Raw genomic sequence first — 18,855 nt, forward strand, 5'->3', positions numbered from 1 at the left:
AGGGTGTGCGTTTTGCATCAGCAATGAACAGGGTCAAAGTTTAGTCAATCAAAATGTTGTGTAAGGACTCACTATGTCTGGTTAGGTGCCGAGGCTCCCAACATTCATTAACAACTCGCTGTTCAATCATTATCTCCCAAATTAGTCCCAAACCTCGCTGGCCATGGCCATGATCCAAAGACCTGCCCCTGACGTCAGAGGCGAGCCTCCGGGTGCAGCTATGGGGCAGGGCCACCCTCTGACACAGTATTTAAAGTCAGGAGGCTAGGCCACTAAGCACTGCCTTTCCTTTGGGAACACGCCCTCGCCAGCAAGGAGAACCCAGCAAGGGCCTTTGGATCTCCTCTTCCGACCTTCCCCAGAAGGAAAGGTAGGCAGGGCCTTTTCTCCACATCTCCGAAAATCACAGTGACAGTATTAACTCACTTGCTTTTATCCTCAGATCCACAACTTCCTGGCCACATGCAACCCACACAACAGCTGTGGAAGGGTCTGGAAAGGCTACGTGGGGTGCTTGTGTTCAAGAGCCCGTGTTTTCTGTTTCAGGTGACCTTGGCACTGGTGCCCCTCTGACCAGCTGCAGACATGCCTCCTCAGCTGCATAATGGCTTGGACTTCTCTGCCAAAGTTGTTCAGGGCACTCTTGACAGCCTGCCCCAGGCAGTGAGGGAGTTTGTGGAGACCAGTGCCCAGTTGTGCCAGCCAGAGCATATCCACATCTGTGACGGCTCGGAGGAGGAGAACGGGCGGCTTCTGAGCCGTATGGAGGAGGAGGGTATTATCCGGAAGCTGAGGAAGTATGACAACTGGTGAGTCCTGTGACCTCCCATGCTCCTGCCCTGGGCTCCTCTCTTCCCTGTCTGTGGAGTCCATAGGAAGAGGAGAATGAAGACTCCTGGAGTTGCAAACTCATGAAAAACTTAGCAAAAACATCCGAACCCCATAGCTGCATGTACATCCCACGATGCTGGCAGAAACACCAGCTCCTAGATGAACAAAGTGGGTTTCCGATAAACATAGAGGGCATTCCTATTCTCGGGGGTCAGCTCACGGTTTAGCAAATGTCCGCCTGGTCACATGCGGATCGGCTGAACTTCCACACTTAGGGGAACATGGCCAGTGCTCTCCACATCTGGAGAGACTCTGGAAGAACATGGCGATGGGTAAGATGGGTATACACCTAAGGGTGTTGGGCTGAAGGAACTCCTGTGACTTTTACAGCTGGCTGGCTCTCACTGACCCCAGGGATGTGGCCAGGATAGAAAGCAAGACTGTCATCGTCACCCAGGAGCAAAGGGACACGGTGCCCATTCCCAAAACTGGCCCCAGCCAACTGGGCCGCTGGATGTCAGAAGAAGACTTTGAGAAAGCTTTCAACGCCAGGTTCCCGGGGTGCATGGAAGGTGAGGAGCACAGTCACCCTTGGTGGGACCAAAGACCAGGCTGTCACTGTTCTAAGTGGCAACGGGCAGTCCTGTGGCTTCAAGAGCCTTTTAATCCATATGTGAAACCACTTACCCAGTTCTGCTTAACAGGCGATGCTATGAGAATATTAAAATAATTTCTGCTAGGCCAGGTGGCTCAGGCCTGCCATCCCAGCTGCTAGGGATGCTGAGGCAGGAGGATGACAAGCTCAAAGCCCGCCTGAGCTACAGAATGAGATCAGAATGAGGTCCTGCCTTAAAATAAAAAAAAATAGTTAGAAAGATGTAGCTCAGCAGTAAAGTGCTTGTCTAGTATGCACTAAACCCCCAACAAACAAACAAATGTGGAGTGGCCGTGGGTCCCTCTGGGAAGACAGTGCTAGGTGCCTTCCTGAACTGAGGTCACTTCTCACCCGTCCCACACATCCGTTTCTGCAGGTCGTACGATGTATGTCATCCCGTTCAGCATGGGGCCGCTGGGCTCCCCTCTGTCTAAGATTGGCATCGAGTTGACTGACTCACCGTACGTGGTGGCCAGCATGCGGATCATGACGAGAATGGGCACAGCTGTGCTCGAGGCTCTGGGCGATGGGGAGTTCATCAAATGCCTCCACTCTGTGGGGTGCCCCCTGCCTTTAAAAAGTAAGTACATTGTTTCCAAACCAGCAGTGAATGGAGGGCTGGGGTGTGGCTCGTGGGCTAGAGTGTGTGTCTAGCATGTATGAGAGCCTGGGTTCGATCCCTAGCACCTCATAAGAGGGGCGTGGTGGTGCATGCTATCACCCTAGTATTCACGAGTTAGAAGCAGGAGGACCAGAAGTTCCAGGTCATCCTAGAGTATACAGTAAATTTGAGGCAAGCCTGAGCTACGTGAGATCCTGTCTCCCCCCGCCCCACCAAAAAAAAGATGGATAGAATGGAAAGTTGAATGGGAAAATGCAGGCAAGATTCCTGAGCAGGAGCGTGCATGGCTCACTCATATGGGCTGGATGCTTGTTTACAGAACCTCTGGTCAACAACTGGGCCTGTAACCCTGACATGACGCTGATAGCCCACCTCCCGGACCGCAGGGAGATCGTTTCCTTCGGAAGTGGGTACGGCGGGAACTCGCTGCTGGGGAAGAAGTGCTTTGCCCTCCGGATAGCCAGCCGCCTGGCCAAGGAGGAAGGGTGGCTGGCAGAGCACATGTTGGTAAGTGGGCAGGAAATCTGTCACTGGGGGCTTAAGGGCTTGCGGGGGGGGGGGATGAAATATATAAGTCACGTGGAAGCTCCTGTCTGTGCGTGGTGTGCGTGGTGTGCGTGGCAGTAGATTGGGAAATCCCCTCACTGCTTCTGAATGCCCCTTTCAAATGGGCTTGGTCACAACGGGGACTTGATTCTTTTGAACTCCTTAGTCTGGCCTGATACCTGAAGGACAGACCTGGTGGATCTGTCCTTGGGGAGATCCTAGGGGGCGTTTCTAGACCTCTGGGGCGGACGGGAGCACAGATCTCTCTTTCTCCCTTCTCTCTCTCTCTTCTTGGGAAAAGCCAAGATATAACCTCTTTCTCTTTGTGCTTTGTTAGTAGAATGTGATTAAAGAGTAATGAGTTTCTTTGTGACAACCTCAGACATGCATGTCAGGACCAAAGATTGTACTGAAGAGCCTTGTCCCCCTAGATCCTGGGCGTAACCAACCCTGCGGGTGACAGGAAGTACCTGGCAGCAGCCTTCCCCAGCGCCTGTGGGAAGACCAACCTGGCCATGCTGAGCCCCACCCTCCCTGGCTGGAAGGTCGAGTGCGTGGGTGACGACATTGCCTGGATGAAGTTCGATGCTCAAGGTGAGTCTCCAGGGACCCGGTGAGGTGCTGGCCTTCAAACACCAAGCTCCTCTGAAGTCCACAGCACTGGACATTGAATGCAGAGTTCAGAGTCTGCAAAGCCCTGGGAACATGTGTCCTGCAGGCAATCCGTGAGAACCATCTGGATGAAATGGCCTTACGTGGCCGTTTGTATCCATGCATCCATCTGTCAAAGTAGTGTGAGGGAGCATGAAGAGGGAGGCCGAGCTATGGGAGGCTCAGTGAGTCTGATGCTTGGATCAAAACGGACAGACGAGGCTTGGGCGGTGGGTGGGGGGAGGCTCAGTGTGTAGAGTACTGGCCCTGCACGAGGACCCAAGTCCACATCCCTAGCACCTACACAGAAAGCCAAGCATGGTAGTAGTGTGTGCCTGTGACCCCAGGGCTGGGAGGTGGGGACAGGGGGGTTCCCTGGGACTTTCTGGCTGGCCAGTCTAGTCAAACTGGTGAACTTCAGGTTCAGTGAGAGACCCCATCTTGAAAAACCAAACAAGACATGATAAAGTACGCTGGAGAGTCATTGTGGGAGACGCCCAGTGTCAACTTTCTGGCCTCCACAGGAATGTGCGTACACACTTGCCGATGCACATATCAATATGCACGCACCCACAGAACAACAAAACCAGACAGGTGTGCAGTGCAGGGTGGCAGACAAAGACATGTGGGAATGGGGTCCGGGCACCAGCCTGGAAGGTGTGAGAACTCCGTGATGATTTACTCACGTTCAGGACTCCTTCTCTGACTTACGACTTTCCAGGTCACCTAAGGGCCATCAACCCAGAAAATGGTTTCTTTGGGGTGGCTCCTGGCACCTCTGTGAAGACGAACCCCAATGCCATCAAGACCATCCAAAGGAACACCATCTTCACCAATGTAGCTGAGACCAGTGATGGGGGCGTCTACTGGGAAGGCATCGATCAGCCTCTGCCCTCAGGTGTCACCGTCACCTCCTGGAAGAATAAGGAGTGGAGCCCACAGGATGGTGCGTCCCTTCCCGGGGCGCTCCGGGAGGCCAGTGCTATTTGTGTGAGCCACACCCTGAGGGAAATCTCTCTCTTGCTGTAGAGGAGCCTTGTGCCCATCCCAACTCGCGGTTCTGCACTCCTGCCAGCCAGTGCCCCATCATCGACCCTGCCTGGGAATCTCCAGAAGGTGTGCCCATCGAAGGCATTATCTTTGGTGGCCGTAGACCTGATGGTGAGCCTCATTCCATCTGTGCTGGGTGCCCAAGGTGTGGTGGCCCAAAGCCATCAGGGAAGCCTGTCTCACCATGACCTGGTTGGAGGGCTCCAAAGATCTCTCTTGAGACCTGTGGTCCCCCTAGGTGTGTCTGGATCTGTGAGCCAGCCTTCTGACTCACTGCACAGCCTAGGTGGTGTGAGAGGCCTTGTATGCTAACTTGACAAATGCAAGCCCAATTCAATTAAAAATATGCTACTTGACCATAAGGGTGGCTCACATCTGTAACCCCGGCACTTGGGAGGCTGAGGCAGGAGATTCATTGTGAGTTCCAGGACAGGCTGAACTACATAGTGAGTTCAAGGCAGCCTGGGCTAGCCACACTATGAGACACCCTCCTCCATCCAGAACAAAAATAATAAAAAAAGATCCTGGGACTGGAGAGATGGCTTAGTGGTTAAAGTGCTTGCCTGAGAAGCCTAAGGACCCATGTTCGACTCTCCAGATCCCACACTAGCTGGACGCACAAAGGCGAGGCAAGCGCGAGGTTGTGCATGCCCACTAGGTGGCGCAAGCATCTGGAGTGTGATTGCGGTGGCTGAGGCCCTGGCATGTAAATTCTCTAAAGAAAAAATTTTTTTAAAGATCCTGTCTGGCTGAGAGGTGACCTGATATCACTAACCCTAGTGTGCCAGTGTCAAAGTGTCTAAAGATGTCTTCTCCTTGCACCAGGTGTGCCCCTGGTCTATGAAGCACTCAGCTGGCAGCATGGAGTGTTTGTGGGGGCAGCCATGAGATCCGAGGCCACAGCTGCTGCAGAGCATAAGGGTACGTCAGAATCCGGCCCCAAAGCCCCGGGACAGTGATTAGAGTCCTCCTCATGGCTGTCTCTCTCTGTCCCCGTGGAGGGAGGGGGCAGGGAACCTAGCAGGCTGGGCTGAGTCCGGGATGATGGGCGCGTTGCTCACCAGCGCGCCTCTCTGTGTGGCAGGCAAGGTCATCATGCACGACCCCTTCGCCATGCGGCCCTTCTTTGGCTACAACTTTGGCAAATACCTGGCCCATTGGCTGAGCATGGCCCACCGCCCCGCAGCCAAGTTGCCCAAGATCTTCCACGTCAACTGGTTCCGGAAGGGCAAGGACGGCAAGTTCCTCTGGCCGGGTTTTGGCGAGAACTCCCGAGTCCTGGAATGGATGTTTAACCGGATCAACGGGGAAGACAACGCTAAGCTCACAGCCATCGGCTACGTCCCTAAGGAAGATGCCCTGAACGTGAAAGGCCTGAGGGGTGTCAACTTGGAGGAGCTGTTTGCCATCTCCAAGGAGTTCTGGGAGAAGGAAATAGAAGACATTGAGCAGTATCTGGAAGACCAAGTCAATGCTGACCTCCCCTGCGAGATCAAGAGAGAGGTTCAAGCCCTGAAACAAAGAATTAGCCAAATGTAATCACGAGCATGTGGGGGGTCTTCCTCAGAGTCACCCCTTCTCATCACAGCACACGCTGGGAGCCCGGGAAGCCAGTCTGCCCAGGCGGCCTAGCTGCGAGGTAGTCACCACGCCATGCGGCACATTAGAGAGGCACTTTTAATTGTTAAGATGAGAGCCACAGAGAGCAGGCTAGGAGAGAATGAGATCAGGAGGAGAAATCATAGCGCACCTCCAAAATCCACATTCAATGCATGTTTGTTTGGTTCAAGGTTAAGGTCACTCAGGAATTCAGTTTTTCACTTTAGTTATATCAGTCAGCTGGAGTGCACAGAAACCAGTACTTGAGTTGTGTGTGTGTGTGTTTGTGTGTATGTATGTGTCTGTCTGTCTGTCTGTCTGTCTGCCTGCCTGCCTGCTTGTCTGTCTGTACCATTTTCTACAATATATTTAATACCTTTGGGAAAAATCGTGGGCAAGTTTATTTCCTAGTTGTTACTAGAAAGAAGTGTCACTTTGTTACTAATATGTGTGTTTAAATTATTTTTATACACTGCCCTTCCTTACCTTTACATAATCACAATAGGTGCCCTGACCACTTCTTGGGAGAAAAAAGTTATGAAATAAACTTTTATAGAAAAGAAATTTTACCTTGCTTTTTTTTTTCTTCTTACTAGAGCCGGGAGGGGGCTAAAAAGTACTCTGATTAAACGCTTTGCTGTTCAAATCCTGTCCCTTTCTTAAGCAGGCAGGGACACGCAAAGTCGCCATTGAAAGGGGGTGGATGGTAGTGGTCGGGGAAGGAGGAGGGCTGGGGGTGAGTTGCTAGAGGCAGAGGTGAGAAAGCAGAGAGATTGAGTCCCGCTTGCTAAGTTCGAGGTGCCACTAGTTGGCGCCCTTTAACTGTTCTGCAGGCCAGTAAAGCTTGCACAGCCAACCGGGAGTTTTTGATGGAAATTGGAGCCTGAGGGCTCTGCCTTCAAGAATCACATTGCAGATAGTCATAGGATGTTGCCTTTTTAACTGTCTTTTTAATAAACTCTTAAGCAACGTTTTTCTCAACTGTCACAGGTAGGGTGGAGGGTGGAGAGACAAGCAGGAAGAAGAGAAAACTGGCCGTGGCTCTGCTTTACAAGCATTAATTGCACTCCTTCTGTATACTGAGCGTAATGGCTACACCGTCGGTTGGGCCCGTGTTAGCCTCAATTCCTTCCCCAGTCCTCCTCTGTTCCACACGTTTATTGGTTGTTACAGAACAGTCCAAACAAATCATAAACTTTATACAGTGCGTTCGCCCTGCAGATAAGGCTCATTTCCCCCTAGCTCTGTTTTCCTTTCCGGGTGCAGCCTGTGAAATCGCTCCTTCCCGCAGTGATCCCACACCTCTCTTCACACCTCACCTCCACAGACCTGCTCTTCTTCTTGGCTTCTTTGCTTCACGTGGAAGTTTTGAAGCTAAGATCACCCCACCTTTATAGGTGGGGAAACTGAGGCCAAGAGTGTGCACCAGCACAGGAAACTCAGCAGCCTCCCCTCCACTTTTTGTTTGCTTGTTTGTTTTTGTTTTCCGAGGTAGGGTTTCACTCTAACTCAGGCTGACCTGGAATTCACTATGTGGTCTCAGGGTGGCCTCGAACTCACGGCGCTCCTCCTACCTCTGCTTCCCAGGTGCTGGGATTAAAGGTGTGCGCCACCACGCCTGGCTCTCCTCCCCTCCACCTTTAAGGAAGGCAAGTCAGATCCAGCTCTTAAGACCATCTGGCCCATTGCAAGACCAAGACGCTGGTGGGAGAAGACCTCCCTGTGAGGAATGCCGTCTGAGATGCGCATTTCAACCAGCGGCCCACGCGCTTGTCCCTTCCGCTCTGCTCACTGTAGAATTCTTAGCTCTGAGAAAGACAAAAGGAGGTGGTTGGTTCGAGGCTGGGATGGGGGCTGGCCCCAGTCCATTTCCTGGTAGCTTGTAGGACAGTATATGGGACCGAAGACGCAGCACCAGGCAGTAGTTGGTTACATATCATGGCAACCCCTGCAGGACATTGTCCGTCGATCTGTTCAGCGCCCCGTGTGTGGCCACGTCGCCGCCAGGCCCTAGACGCCTGGGTGTGGCCTGGAGATGACTGATGCACACTAAGTTTGCAGGGCTCTTTAAAAAGAGCTCATGGCTGGTCTCCGACTCAGTTTCCCAGCCAGGCCTCCTGACTGGCCTGTCGTCCCCGAGTGTGCGGTGCCTGTGCCGCTCCATGCTTCGCACAGCCAGAGGACGGAAGATGAACGGATATTTCCAGACACTTCTATGGCCAGCAAGGTCCGGCAAGCTTACTGTAAGGCGGTAATGGGATGAGTGTAGGTGACGGGACGCACATACTTCTCCCCGCGGCCCGACTCTGTCTCCAGCAGCTGGCTCTCATTGGATGGGGGAATACGCCCACTTTATCCACATTTCACCATTCTGTTGTGGCCATGGCTGCTCGTCCCATGGGCTTATTCAATTTCAGTGACAGAGGAGAAAGAGAAAAGAGAAGAGGGTGTGGGTGGGGGTGGGGGAGAAGGGTGTGTGCAGCCACTGAGACCCGAGAAAGGCGAGGACCCATGCCCATGCTCCCAGCCCATCTTCCTGATGTCTGGGGCACAGAAGGGGCTTCGAAGCCGGAACATTCCACAGGTGTTGAAGAGCTGCTTTGACTCTCAGCAAGTCCCCTTTATTCACGCACCCCACACCCTTCTCGGAGCCCCTAGACCTCCCCCCACAGATAAGCACCTGGCCTTGATTCTGGAATAATCTCTGAGTGGCCATGGCCTTCACTGACAGCGGCTTTGAACATATTCTTATCTGTCCTGACCCCCACATCCTGCTGTTCCGCAAGAAACCCCAGAACGTTGCTGTAAACTAGGAGCATGGCCAGGGGCTGCTCCTAAACTGAGAGACCTCGGCTTCCAGAGCCTGTCCTCTGCCCACTGGCAGAGGTAAGGTTTCCTTCAGGGGAGAAGAGGAAGCTTGAGACAGACACGCCTGGGTTGTAAGCCAGAGCAGTTTCTTTGCTCTGCCATTTTGAGTTTGGCCTGGAGTTTTCCAGCAGGAGGCTCGACTGAGCAGAGCTCTCAGGAGGGTCTCAGAACGTGGCCCCTTGCTCAAGGCCTCCCCTCCCCCAGTAGCACTGTACCCATTGTGGGAAGGGCGGCTGAGCGCCATCCACGTGGGGCTGGTTATCACGGAGCCGCGTCCACAGGCTGCGCTCCCTCTGCCACCTCGACCCCCGGAGCGCGGGAACAAAAGCGCAGCGGTCTCTGTGATGCACAGAGCGGGGACTCGGGGCCACCGCAGCGGAGCAACGGACGTCACTCGGTCCACAGCGGCCACACACTGGGGCCGGAAACACATCTGCGTGGCTGACACCTGCCAGGGTCTTTGTGCCACTTCTCCCCTGGGTGCCCTGCCCACACAGCCCGGGTCCCACAGCTTGGCTGTGCTGTGAACCCCTAGGTAATGGGATATGCAAATGTGCCAGTGTTTGCCAGCCTGAATGGCAGACCTGCTCTCCAGGCGAAGCAATTTACAGCAAAATCTGCCGTAAATATTTGTTCAGCCCAGGAAAATGACTTTAATTGCATAATTGGACTTGCTGTGGATGCTGCTTCCGGATGAAATGACGGGGTGGGAGCGCGCAGCCAGCAGCTGGTCTCGTAGGTGGTTGACAGTGGGCCGTCCCGCAGGCTCTGTTCTGACCCTTCTTCCCTGGGCACAGTGGCATCTTGGAGAACAGGAAGGGAGGGCCAAGGAAGGAGTGAGTGGAGGGCGGCTGTGGGAGAGAAAATCCTGAGTCGGGCCATCTAGGGCATGGGGGCAAGCAGGCCTCAGGCAGGACTTAGCCCTTGTTTGCAAACATTTCCTCATCCGCAGTGAGGAGGAAAGGTTAGTTGACTTCGGTGGAAAATATCAGTAGAAACTGGGCCTGGTGGTGCAGACCTGTCATCCCAGGCACTCTGGAGGCTGAGGCAGGAGGATCACAAGTTCAAAGCCTCTCTGGAACACCTAGTCTCAAAATAAAGAGTAAACAGGATCAGGAATGTAGCTCAAGTGCTTGGCACCGTCTGTCGAGTGAAGCACTGGGTCCCATTCTCACTGCTGCCGAAAATAAATAAATAAATAAAATAAAAAAGATAGTGGAAGAAATTTGTTTGGGGAAGAAAAGTATTGACCCAAATGCAACATTCCTTGCTGAAGTAAAGACATTGTTTTATTTTGTGGCAGGGTCATTTATAACCCAGGCTGGTTTCTAATTCACTTTATAGCCCAGGATGACCTTGAACTTTTTTGTTGTTTATTCCTTTTTTTTTTTTTTTCAAGGCGGGGTCTTGCTGTAGCCCAGGCTGACCTGGAATTCACTATGTAGTCTCAGGGTGGCCTTGAACTCACGGCAATCCTCCTACCTATGCCTCCCGAGTGCTGGGATGAAAGGCGTGCACCATCATGCTTGGCTATTCTATTCTTTTTTAACATTTTATTTATTTATTTATTTTTGGTTTTGTCGAGGTAGGGTTTTACACTAACCCAGGCTGGCCTGGCACTCACTCTGTAGTTTATGTTATTTTTAAACACTTTTCACATGTGTATAATTGTTATGCATATACATAATGTATTTTGATCACAATTCTCTCCAGTTGTTTTCTTTTGCTCCCCAAATCCCCTCCACTGAACCCCTTCTTCTTCCCAACTAGTCCATCTTCTACTTTAGGGTCTGTCTTTCTTGTATTTTGATCACAATTCTCTCCAGTTGTTTTCTTTTGCTCCCCAAGTCCCCTCCACTGAACCCCTTCTTCTTCCCAACTAGTCCATCTTCTACTTTAGGGTCTGTCTTTCTTTCTTTTTTTGCTTTTGGCTGCCCTCCTCCATCATCCAACATGCTGATGAGCTCAGTATTGGGCAGATCACAACAGCTATTGAGAGGTCATGAATTCTTCAGGATCTTGAACTTTTGATCCTCCTACCTACACCTCCCGAGTGCTGGGATGACAGGCACGCACCACCATGCAGTTTGTGTGGTACTGGGGCTCGAACCCAGGGCTCTGTGCTTCCTAGGCAAGCACTCTACTAACTGAGCCACAGCCCTAGCCCAGCAACCATATTCCGTATTGTAAGTTAAGAGCCACCAAGACACGAGTGCTTTCTGACTCTGTTTTCATGAAATTCCTCGAGCACAGGGGTTGACAGACAGACAGCAGTGTAGTGCTGACCAGGGGCCAGAGGAGCAGGAGGCACCGAGAGGAAGAGAGGCTAATAGGGTGCAGGGGTATTTTGGGGGGGGGGTGATGACAATATCCTAAAGCAAACTGTGATGAGGTTGGCATGATCTCATGAAGACACTGAAAACCACTAAATTATGTGGCGGAAGCTACTGGAATGGAAGAGCCCATCACAGCTGCTCAACTCCTGATATGTTCTGTGACAGACCCTTCCTCTTAGAGACTCAGTTTCCCCAGATTCACAAGAGTTCTGCCTTGTTTTAGGAAGCCTTTCTTCTCTGGGGCTGGAGTTCTGGGACTCCGAAGGACCAGTTGGAAGGTGAAACTCACACTCATGGGTGCACCCCAGAGGCCCTCCTTCCTCTGCCTGGCCCAAGGCAAGTTCTAGCTCCAGGTCACAGAGAACAGTTAGAGACACCAGCCCGCTGACATGAGACCCTAGAGGGGCTGCTTAGCTCTGCCAATGAGACATCAGGCTGGCTTCAAGAGAAGCCTTTAGCATCCAGTAGGGTGGCAGGAAGGAATCTATTCCATGGTCCAGAGGCTGGCACCAGGGCCTTGCCACCCAGGAAAGTCAAACCCCAGAGCTTGAGGGCTGTTTTCCATTGGGTTGGGTATAGGCAAGTCACTGCACCCAGAGGAGACCAGTTAGGTTTGTTGGCAAGATCCATGCCCTGGCTGAAGATGTGGGTGCAGGTGAGTGAACCCTAAAGGCTGAGTTGCCCAGGACTGGCCCCTGGCGTACTGGTCTGATCCAGTTGAAACCTCCTGTACTGAGCCCAGCCCCTAGGGTTGGCATGCACAACCCCCCTCCCTTGCCTCATGTCCTACTAGAACATTCTACTCTGAGGGGTGAACTCAGGTCTAGCGTGGTGGGCAAGGAGGCCACCACTGTCTATTGAAAGGATAGCACGGGTTTCATCACCGTTAAGGACTAGGACAGGGAGCCAGGGTCCGGATGACTCATGTTATGTAGAGCAGAGCTCAGAGCCATTAGCTGATAGAAGATGAAATTTACATTTTGAATTAACTCGGATCATCAAAAGGTTTCTTCTGCACACAGGGAAATTAAACACAAAGTTGGAGGGAGCTGTGGGCAGAAGAGGCAGGGGCTCAGCCAAGCATGCCAGATTGGCTTTCTCTTTTTATTTTTTATTTTTTCAACAGGCTGCAGGCAAAGGGGATGAGAGGACACTGCCGCAAAGTCAGCCGCGGAGAGAGATGGGAGGTTGAGATAGTCATTCTGCCTTTTCCTTGGGCAGAAGCACAGTAAATCTGCTTGCACGAATTACTTTCTCATCTGTCCGATTTCCTCTGCCGCATCCTCCCCTAATAATGGTTATTTATTGAACACTTATTATGTGCCTGGTACTTAGCTAAGCACTTTATAGGTAAGGCAGAAGTGAGTTTGTCTTTTCTTTGATTCCAACCTCCCTCTTCCCGCCGACTTCTGCTGGGGAGGGGTGTGACCACAGAAAGAAAGAGAGTTTTCTGAACGGCTAGGAAGTTTGGCTTAGCTTTGAGATGTGACACTTGGGAAACCAAGGCCCTAAGCCTCAGATGACAGTTCTGAAGTATGACACCCACTTCCTTGCCCCCAAGCTTATGTGCAAGCTCTTGCCCAGGTGTACCATGCTGTCTCCCTGGTCAGTGTCTCTGCAACAGTTTTGAGTCAGAACAGCCATTGGCTGGGACTGGACTTGGGGAAAATGACAGTCTTTGGCTCCTGGTAAGTTCTGTCAGGGTGACCCTCCTTGGAAAGAGTCAGGGTTTGATGTCCTTCTAATTATATAGAGCATCCATCTGTCCATCCATCCACCTACCCACTCATCTATTCATCTATTTGCACATCTACCCATCTATTTACCTACTTACATGTCTGTCTGTCCATCTGTGCATCCATCTGCCACTCCTATGCCCATTCATCCATTTATCTACTCATCTATATATCTATTCACCCACCATCCATTCATTTTATTTATTTATTTATTTGTCTATTTATCTACCTATGACAGAGAGAGAGAGAAAGAGAGAGAAGCACACACAGAGAGAATGGGCACAGTATGACCTCCAGCCGTTGCAAACAAACTCCAGACACATGTTCCACCTTGTGCATCTAGCTAACGTGGGTACTGGGGAATTGAACCTGGGTCCATTGGCTTTGCAGGCAAGTGCCTTAACCGCTTAGCCATCTTTCCAGCACCCATTCATTTATCTACCCTGGCAGTCACCTGCTTATCCACTCACCCACCCAACACGCCATTACATCTGCCCAACCACCCACTCACAATTTACCCACCCATACATTTCCCAGTCATCTACCCATCCATACGTCCACTCATTCAACCTCCTGCTCTCATTCTCCTTTGCGCTTTCCTTTCTTCAGCCCCTCCTTCCTGCTTGCCTTCCTTCCTTCCTTCTCCCTTCATTGATCTAGCTCTCTGCCTGCTACTTGACCACCCCGTTGTTATTCTGCAACTGTTTGTGTGTGCCTCTAGACAACCTACGGCCCCTGGCAGCACCCACTCAGCAGTAGCTTCCCCCAGCCCCTCAGCTGATCTCTCCCAAGAAACCAGTCACAATCTTTAGACGACAACAGAACCTTCCTGACTTTCCCACATGCTTCCAGGGCGCTGCTAAAGCAGACAAGGTGCCCAGGAAAAGCGGGGGAGCTCTGCAGAGTGGCATTTTAGTAGGGTCTGACATGACCTGGAAGACTGCTGGATGAGGAGACCCCTCATACTTTCAGTTGAGCATGAGAGGAGTAGAGGGGAGAGGGAACCTCAATGGATGCAAGGTCTGTCCGATCAAATTAAAGGCCTTGGGGATGGGAGGACGGTTGTCACCCCACTGTGCTGGAGCAGATTACAAAAGACAGTCTGTTTAGCTGAGCCGGGCTTCATTGAGTTCAGCTAGAGGGCATAGGCTTGCCAATGGTGAGGTCTCTGCTCCGCTCCATTCTTCTTAAGCTGGGGATGGGGTCAGCACTGCCCCTGAGTCCAGGCCCAGACTGCCTGGCTACCTCCACATGCCCTCAAGGACTCAGGCCCCAAGCAGCAGCCTCAGGGAGACCAGAGAAGCCTGTAGACAGAAGCCAGCTGTTGTCAGGGGTGCCTGGCAGCTAGGAGGGGAGCCAGTCTCCCCCCGACCCCCGTCAGCTCCTAATGGCCATTTTGGAACAAAGGCTGAGGAAACCACACACCTCCCAGTGCCTGCCTGTGTCTGGGGAGAAACGGGGGCCTTTGATGGCTTCCCACATAAGTGCTGGCCTGCTGTTAGGCGGAAATTTCCAGTGTCTGAAAAGTTCCAAGCTAATTTCCAGGGGGGAAATTAGATGACAAGCCGCTTTTAAAACAGAGAATCTTGTGTTTAAAAAACTTGGTTGCCAGGGCAACTTTCTCCAGCACTTTGGCGGCGCTGTGTGACAGATGAGGCCCTGACAGAAGGGTTATCACGGGGATGGAGCTGCAGAGGCTGAAGCCGGGAAGCTGTAAGGGGGGGGCCGAGTCTTGGGGGGCACCTCTTGTCCTGGTAGCCAAGCACATGACAGCTTGCAGGCCCCTCCAAGGGGAGGAAAGCCAGCACACAGCTAGGTGTCATGCTCAGGGAAAGGCCAGGTGCTGCTGTCACGGGGAATGTGAAATGTCACGCTACCATGCCGTGAGCTCCAAGAGGCGGCAGAAGCCCGGATGCAGGAAGGTGCAGCTTGCTCTCCACAGCCAGCTAATGTCTGTGGTGTAGGAACAGGCAGAAACGGAAGCCATTGTTATCTGCCATGGGAGGAAACGAGGCTATTTAGCATGGAGTGAGGGGCCCCAGCCATCAGTCCACCTCTTGGTTCATCCATCTCTTCCACCTGTTCATTCATCTGAGCAGCATTCAACCCACCATCTATCTGCTTGCTAATCCAGCCATCTCCTTACTTCTTCATTCGTTCATCCATCTATCTGCCTGTCTTACGATCGTCTACCAGCCATATCGCTGCCCCCCTCCCGACACAGCTGAGTTAATGAACATGACTGACTCAAGTGGATAGGCAGGTTGATGGATAGGTGAGCGGGTGGATGGATAGATAGGTGAGTAGATGAGTGGATGTGTGCATGGATGGGTGGACCGGTGGATGGGAGTGTAGATGAATGGATGGACAGATAGGTAGATGAACGAGTGGATAGATGCATGGTGTATGGATGAGTGAATGGATGGATAGGTAGGTGAAAGATGAATAGACAGATAGGTTTATGAGTGGGTAGATGGCTGAGTGTGTGGATGGATAGATGGATGTATGGATGGACAAGCTGAATGACAGATAGATGGATGGGTGGGTGAACAGACGACTGGATATTTGGCTGTGTACTGGAAAGGATGTATGAATGGAGGAGTATAATGGGTAGGTGATGGATAAGATCACCTGTCTACCTCCATTTACATATCTAGGCATTCAATCATCCAAGCCTCATAACTAGCTTTGTTCTGGAAGCTTCTGTGCGTCACAGACTTTCCAGCCATCGTCTCTACTTCCATCATCACTGTCTCTGGGTGTCTGTGTTATTCTTTTTCTTCAGGGGAGGGTGCAAGGGCGCCCAGGCTGCCCTCCATTTCTGCAGTGTGGGTGCCAGACCCCAGGAAGTGGTGGGCAGTAAGGTCCTCATAATTCACTTGTCAGCACATGGGCCCTGAAAACACGGTGGGGACGGGTGATGACCAGTATCCCAGGCTGCCCTGGCTCTGACCTCCTGCCCCACTGGCCCGCCCCCAGCCATACTCTAAAGGTTCCACCCTCCTGGGCAGTAAACACCGCCAGCGCCAGCGTGGTCAGCAGCAGACAAAAGTCCAGGGGTCAGGAACCTCAAGCTGTTCCCAGAAGCCAGGACTTTGGTCCTGTGACTCTTAGCCTCTTTCTGCCCCTTTTCAGGAAATGCCTGGCAGACTTCACCACCCTTCACCTCCTTCCAAGGGCCCCTGGTCCTAGAACTGGGTCCATCTAGGAGGTACATAGGTGCCCTGACTGTGAGTTCATATCAGAGTGGGAGATATCTATCTATCTCTGTGTGTCTGTGTGTCTGTCTGTCTGTCTGTCTGTCTGTCTGTCTGTCTGTATCTATCTATCTATCTATCTATCTATCTATCTATCTATCTATCTATCTATCCATCCATCCATCTATCTATCTCCTATCTATTTATGGAGAGATTCTACCAGCTGAGACCCCTCATAGTCCAGAACTGTGCTAGGGGCTCTGGATGCTTCTTTGGAGGACCAATCAATGACTCAGCTAGAATGGGGCTCATACTTCTCATTTTGCAAAGGAGAAAACTGAGATTCACAATGGTGGGGTGACCTCCCCCCACCCAGAGTATTCAGTTAGTGCCAAAGAAGAGAATCTCAGCTTCAAAGCCGATGCCAGCATGCAGTGGCTGGGACCCACCCACAGTGGCAGGGTGGGTGGGTGAGTGACCACGATGACCTGAGGGAGTCATTCAGCCCTTCAATGCCTCACTTTCCTCCTCTGCACAAGGGGATAGGAATGGAACCTCCTCACAGGGCTGAGAGGATCCAGAAAAAGGGGTGCAGTACCCTATGGGTGGCCAAGTCCTTTGTGTCCCTAGCTCTGCGCAGAGGAATTTGGGGACAGAGGAGCCCAGCTCCTGAGAACTCGTCAGGTGCCACAGCCACACTGCAGGAGACAGGCGAGCCGGGGAGCTGGCTCCGTCTCCTGTGACTCAGGTCCGGAAGGGCACCCTGAGGCCTGGCAGCACCTTACTCTGCAGCACATTGCAGTCCTAGGGGAGACTGGGTCTCACAGAGGCACTATGGCCTTGCAACCTCCCTTGCAGGCAAAAGCTGGGGATGGGTGCTTGGAGTACTCCATGAGGGAGGAAGGATGCCTAGGGTTGTTGAGCACGCCTTGGTGAAGTAGGATGTCATATTATCCCACCTCCCTGGTACCCAGTGCATGGGCCAGGGCCTGACAGATATTTGTGACCCCCCCCCCCCGAGGGGCTCCATGGCATGTAGGCCCAAGGAAACTCAGCACAGGCTGCTGTCTAAGACCCCAGTCTCAGTCTCCCCGGGAGATGGGCTCTGGGGCATGAGCTTCTGGCCCAGGTCGCCAGGTGGGACTTGTTTCCTAGGGCATCTGACCGCAGTGGCCTTGCCTTGTCGCTCAGCTCCCCAACTGCTGATGCCCCTGTTCTTGCAAGAGTGGACAGTGGCTGGGCAAAGGTTGGCCCATGCAGGAGTCTTTCCAATGTCAGTACCGTGGCAGGAGTGGGGGCACCTGGACCCAGGTGGATGTGGCCTGTCTTTGCCTGACAGGTTTTCTCGGGGGGGCCCTGCCTGGAGGCCGGAGGAGGCAAGGCAGGATGGGCAGTGGGCTCTGTACTGAAAGACTCTAGAGTGGCTCGTGGACTCCCAGAGGTCAGTCTTGGGCCAACTGCCCTTCCTGGGACAAACCCTGTGGAGGGCTGCCCTTCGTGCGAGGAGAGCCAGTGTTGGGGAGGCGTTGTCGCAGGGGGTCTTTCGTTACTCAAGCCCCCGTGCCTCACTTGCCAGCAGCATGGCTAACTGCAAGACCTGCGTCCCAGGGCACGGCACACTGTCCCTGCCTCAGACCCCACCCGGCTAAGCAAAGGGACCTGGTCTGTACACAGCGGTGGTCTCCCCATCGGCTGGGGAAACTGAGGCTCGGGGCCGAGCTAGACAATTCTCAGGGTCTCTGACTGACGCTGGCTTTCTGAGAGTGTCATCCAAGGTCACCGAGCCGCCATGGCAGCAAGACAACAACAGTGTTCTGACTTCTGGTCAGGTCCTCCCGCCGACTCGCGCGGGGCGGGCGGGGAGGCGTGGGGGCCGCCAGGGGCCTCTTTAATTCCTGAGTTCCTGGCAGAGGCAGCATCTCCAGGGAAGATTGATGGCCGGCTGCAGGTATCGGTGGGCGGATTCATAAAGCTGTTGGCAGCGGCCGTAAATCAGATGAATATGCAGGATGCAGCCTCGCCTCCCAATTCCCCAGCCGACCGTGACAAGATGGATGGCTGCGGGAAGGTGGCACGGTGGCCTCAGAAGCCCTCGGCTCCCCCGCCCCGCCCCAGAAGGGAGGCTTGTTGGATGCCCAGAACTTCTGCTTCTGCCTGGACACTTGGGCAGAGCTGACTGCAGACCCCCAGTCCAAGGCGGACCCCATGGGAAGATGCCTTGGGTAGAATATGTGGGTCTAAGCAGGATGAGGGCTGGCTCTGAACACCTGTGTGCAGCCAGCTCTCAGACCAGTTCTAGAACTTTCCATCATCACCCCTGAGTGTTTCCTGTGCATGTGCCCACCAGCCCCCACCTCCCTGAGCCCAGCAAGCCTGACTCTTCTTTCCTGGCTTTGGTGGGATGGGGGAACTGCCACCATTCATTCTGCCATGTCCCCTGTGTCCCTCAGCGTCCTCTGAGTAGCCACGCTGTAAGTGGCTCGCCACCCTACATCACACGCGCCATCTCTGTCCCCTTCTCATGGCCCCCAGGCTGTGTCCATGAGGCCTGCTTGGAGAAGGCTGCTGGGAGCGAGCTGTGTGCTGCTCTTTCTGGCACTTTCTCTTGTGAGTGTCTCTGAGCAGAGCACTGAGTCACAGGGCAGATGTGGTTTGAGCTGAGTGAGGAACCGAGGCAGCAGCCCCAGGGGCCAGGCCGCTTCCACTCCCACCGGCAGTGGCCGGGAGTCCAGGGACTTCTCCCGTGTTCACCAGTGTAGCAGGT

General features: G+C 53.0%; 1 protein-coding gene across 1 annotated transcript; it reads left to right on the forward strand.

The window, feature by feature from the left end:
• The first annotated feature begins 235 nt into the window (after positions 1–235).
• Pck1 (phosphoenolpyruvate carboxykinase 1) lies at positions 236–6,518 on the forward strand. The gene is made up of 10 exons (XM_004663838.2): positions 236–370; positions 547–809; positions 1,222–1,403; positions 1,863–2,066; positions 2,428–2,615; positions 3,086–3,248; positions 4,027–4,251; positions 4,335–4,466; positions 5,181–5,276; positions 5,440–6,518. Exons 2-10 carry the CDS (start codon positions 586–588, stop codon positions 5,892–5,894), a joined length of 1,869 nt encoding a protein of 622 aa, XP_004663895.1. The 5' UTR covers positions 236–370; positions 547–585; the 3' UTR covers positions 5,895–6,518.
• Positions 6,519–18,855: the final 12,337 nt, after the last annotated feature.

The sequence above is a fragment of the Jaculus jaculus genome, chromosome 8 (genome assembly GCF_020740685.1).
Source record: "Jaculus jaculus isolate mJacJac1 chromosome 8, mJacJac1.mat.Y.cur, whole genome shotgun sequence".
Classification (NCBI taxonomy): Eukaryota; Metazoa; Chordata; class Mammalia; order Rodentia; family Dipodidae; genus Jaculus; species Jaculus jaculus.

What these genes read in the sequence shown, in the direction of transcription:
- Pck1 (XM_004663838.2), top strand. Translation starts at nt 586, where the DNA reads ATGCCTCCTCAGCTGCATAATGGCTTGGACTTCTCTGCCAAAGTTGTT. An exon ending in CTGAGGAAGTATGACAACTG is followed by an intron (nt 810 to 1,221) that starts GTGAGTCCTGTG and finishes TGACTTTTACAG; the next exon opens with CTGGCTGGCTCTCACTGACC. An exon ending in GATGAAGTTCGATGCTCAAG is followed by an intron (nt 3,249 to 4,026) that starts GTGAGTCTCCAG and finishes ACGACTTTCCAG; the next exon opens with GTCACCTAAGGGCCATCAAC.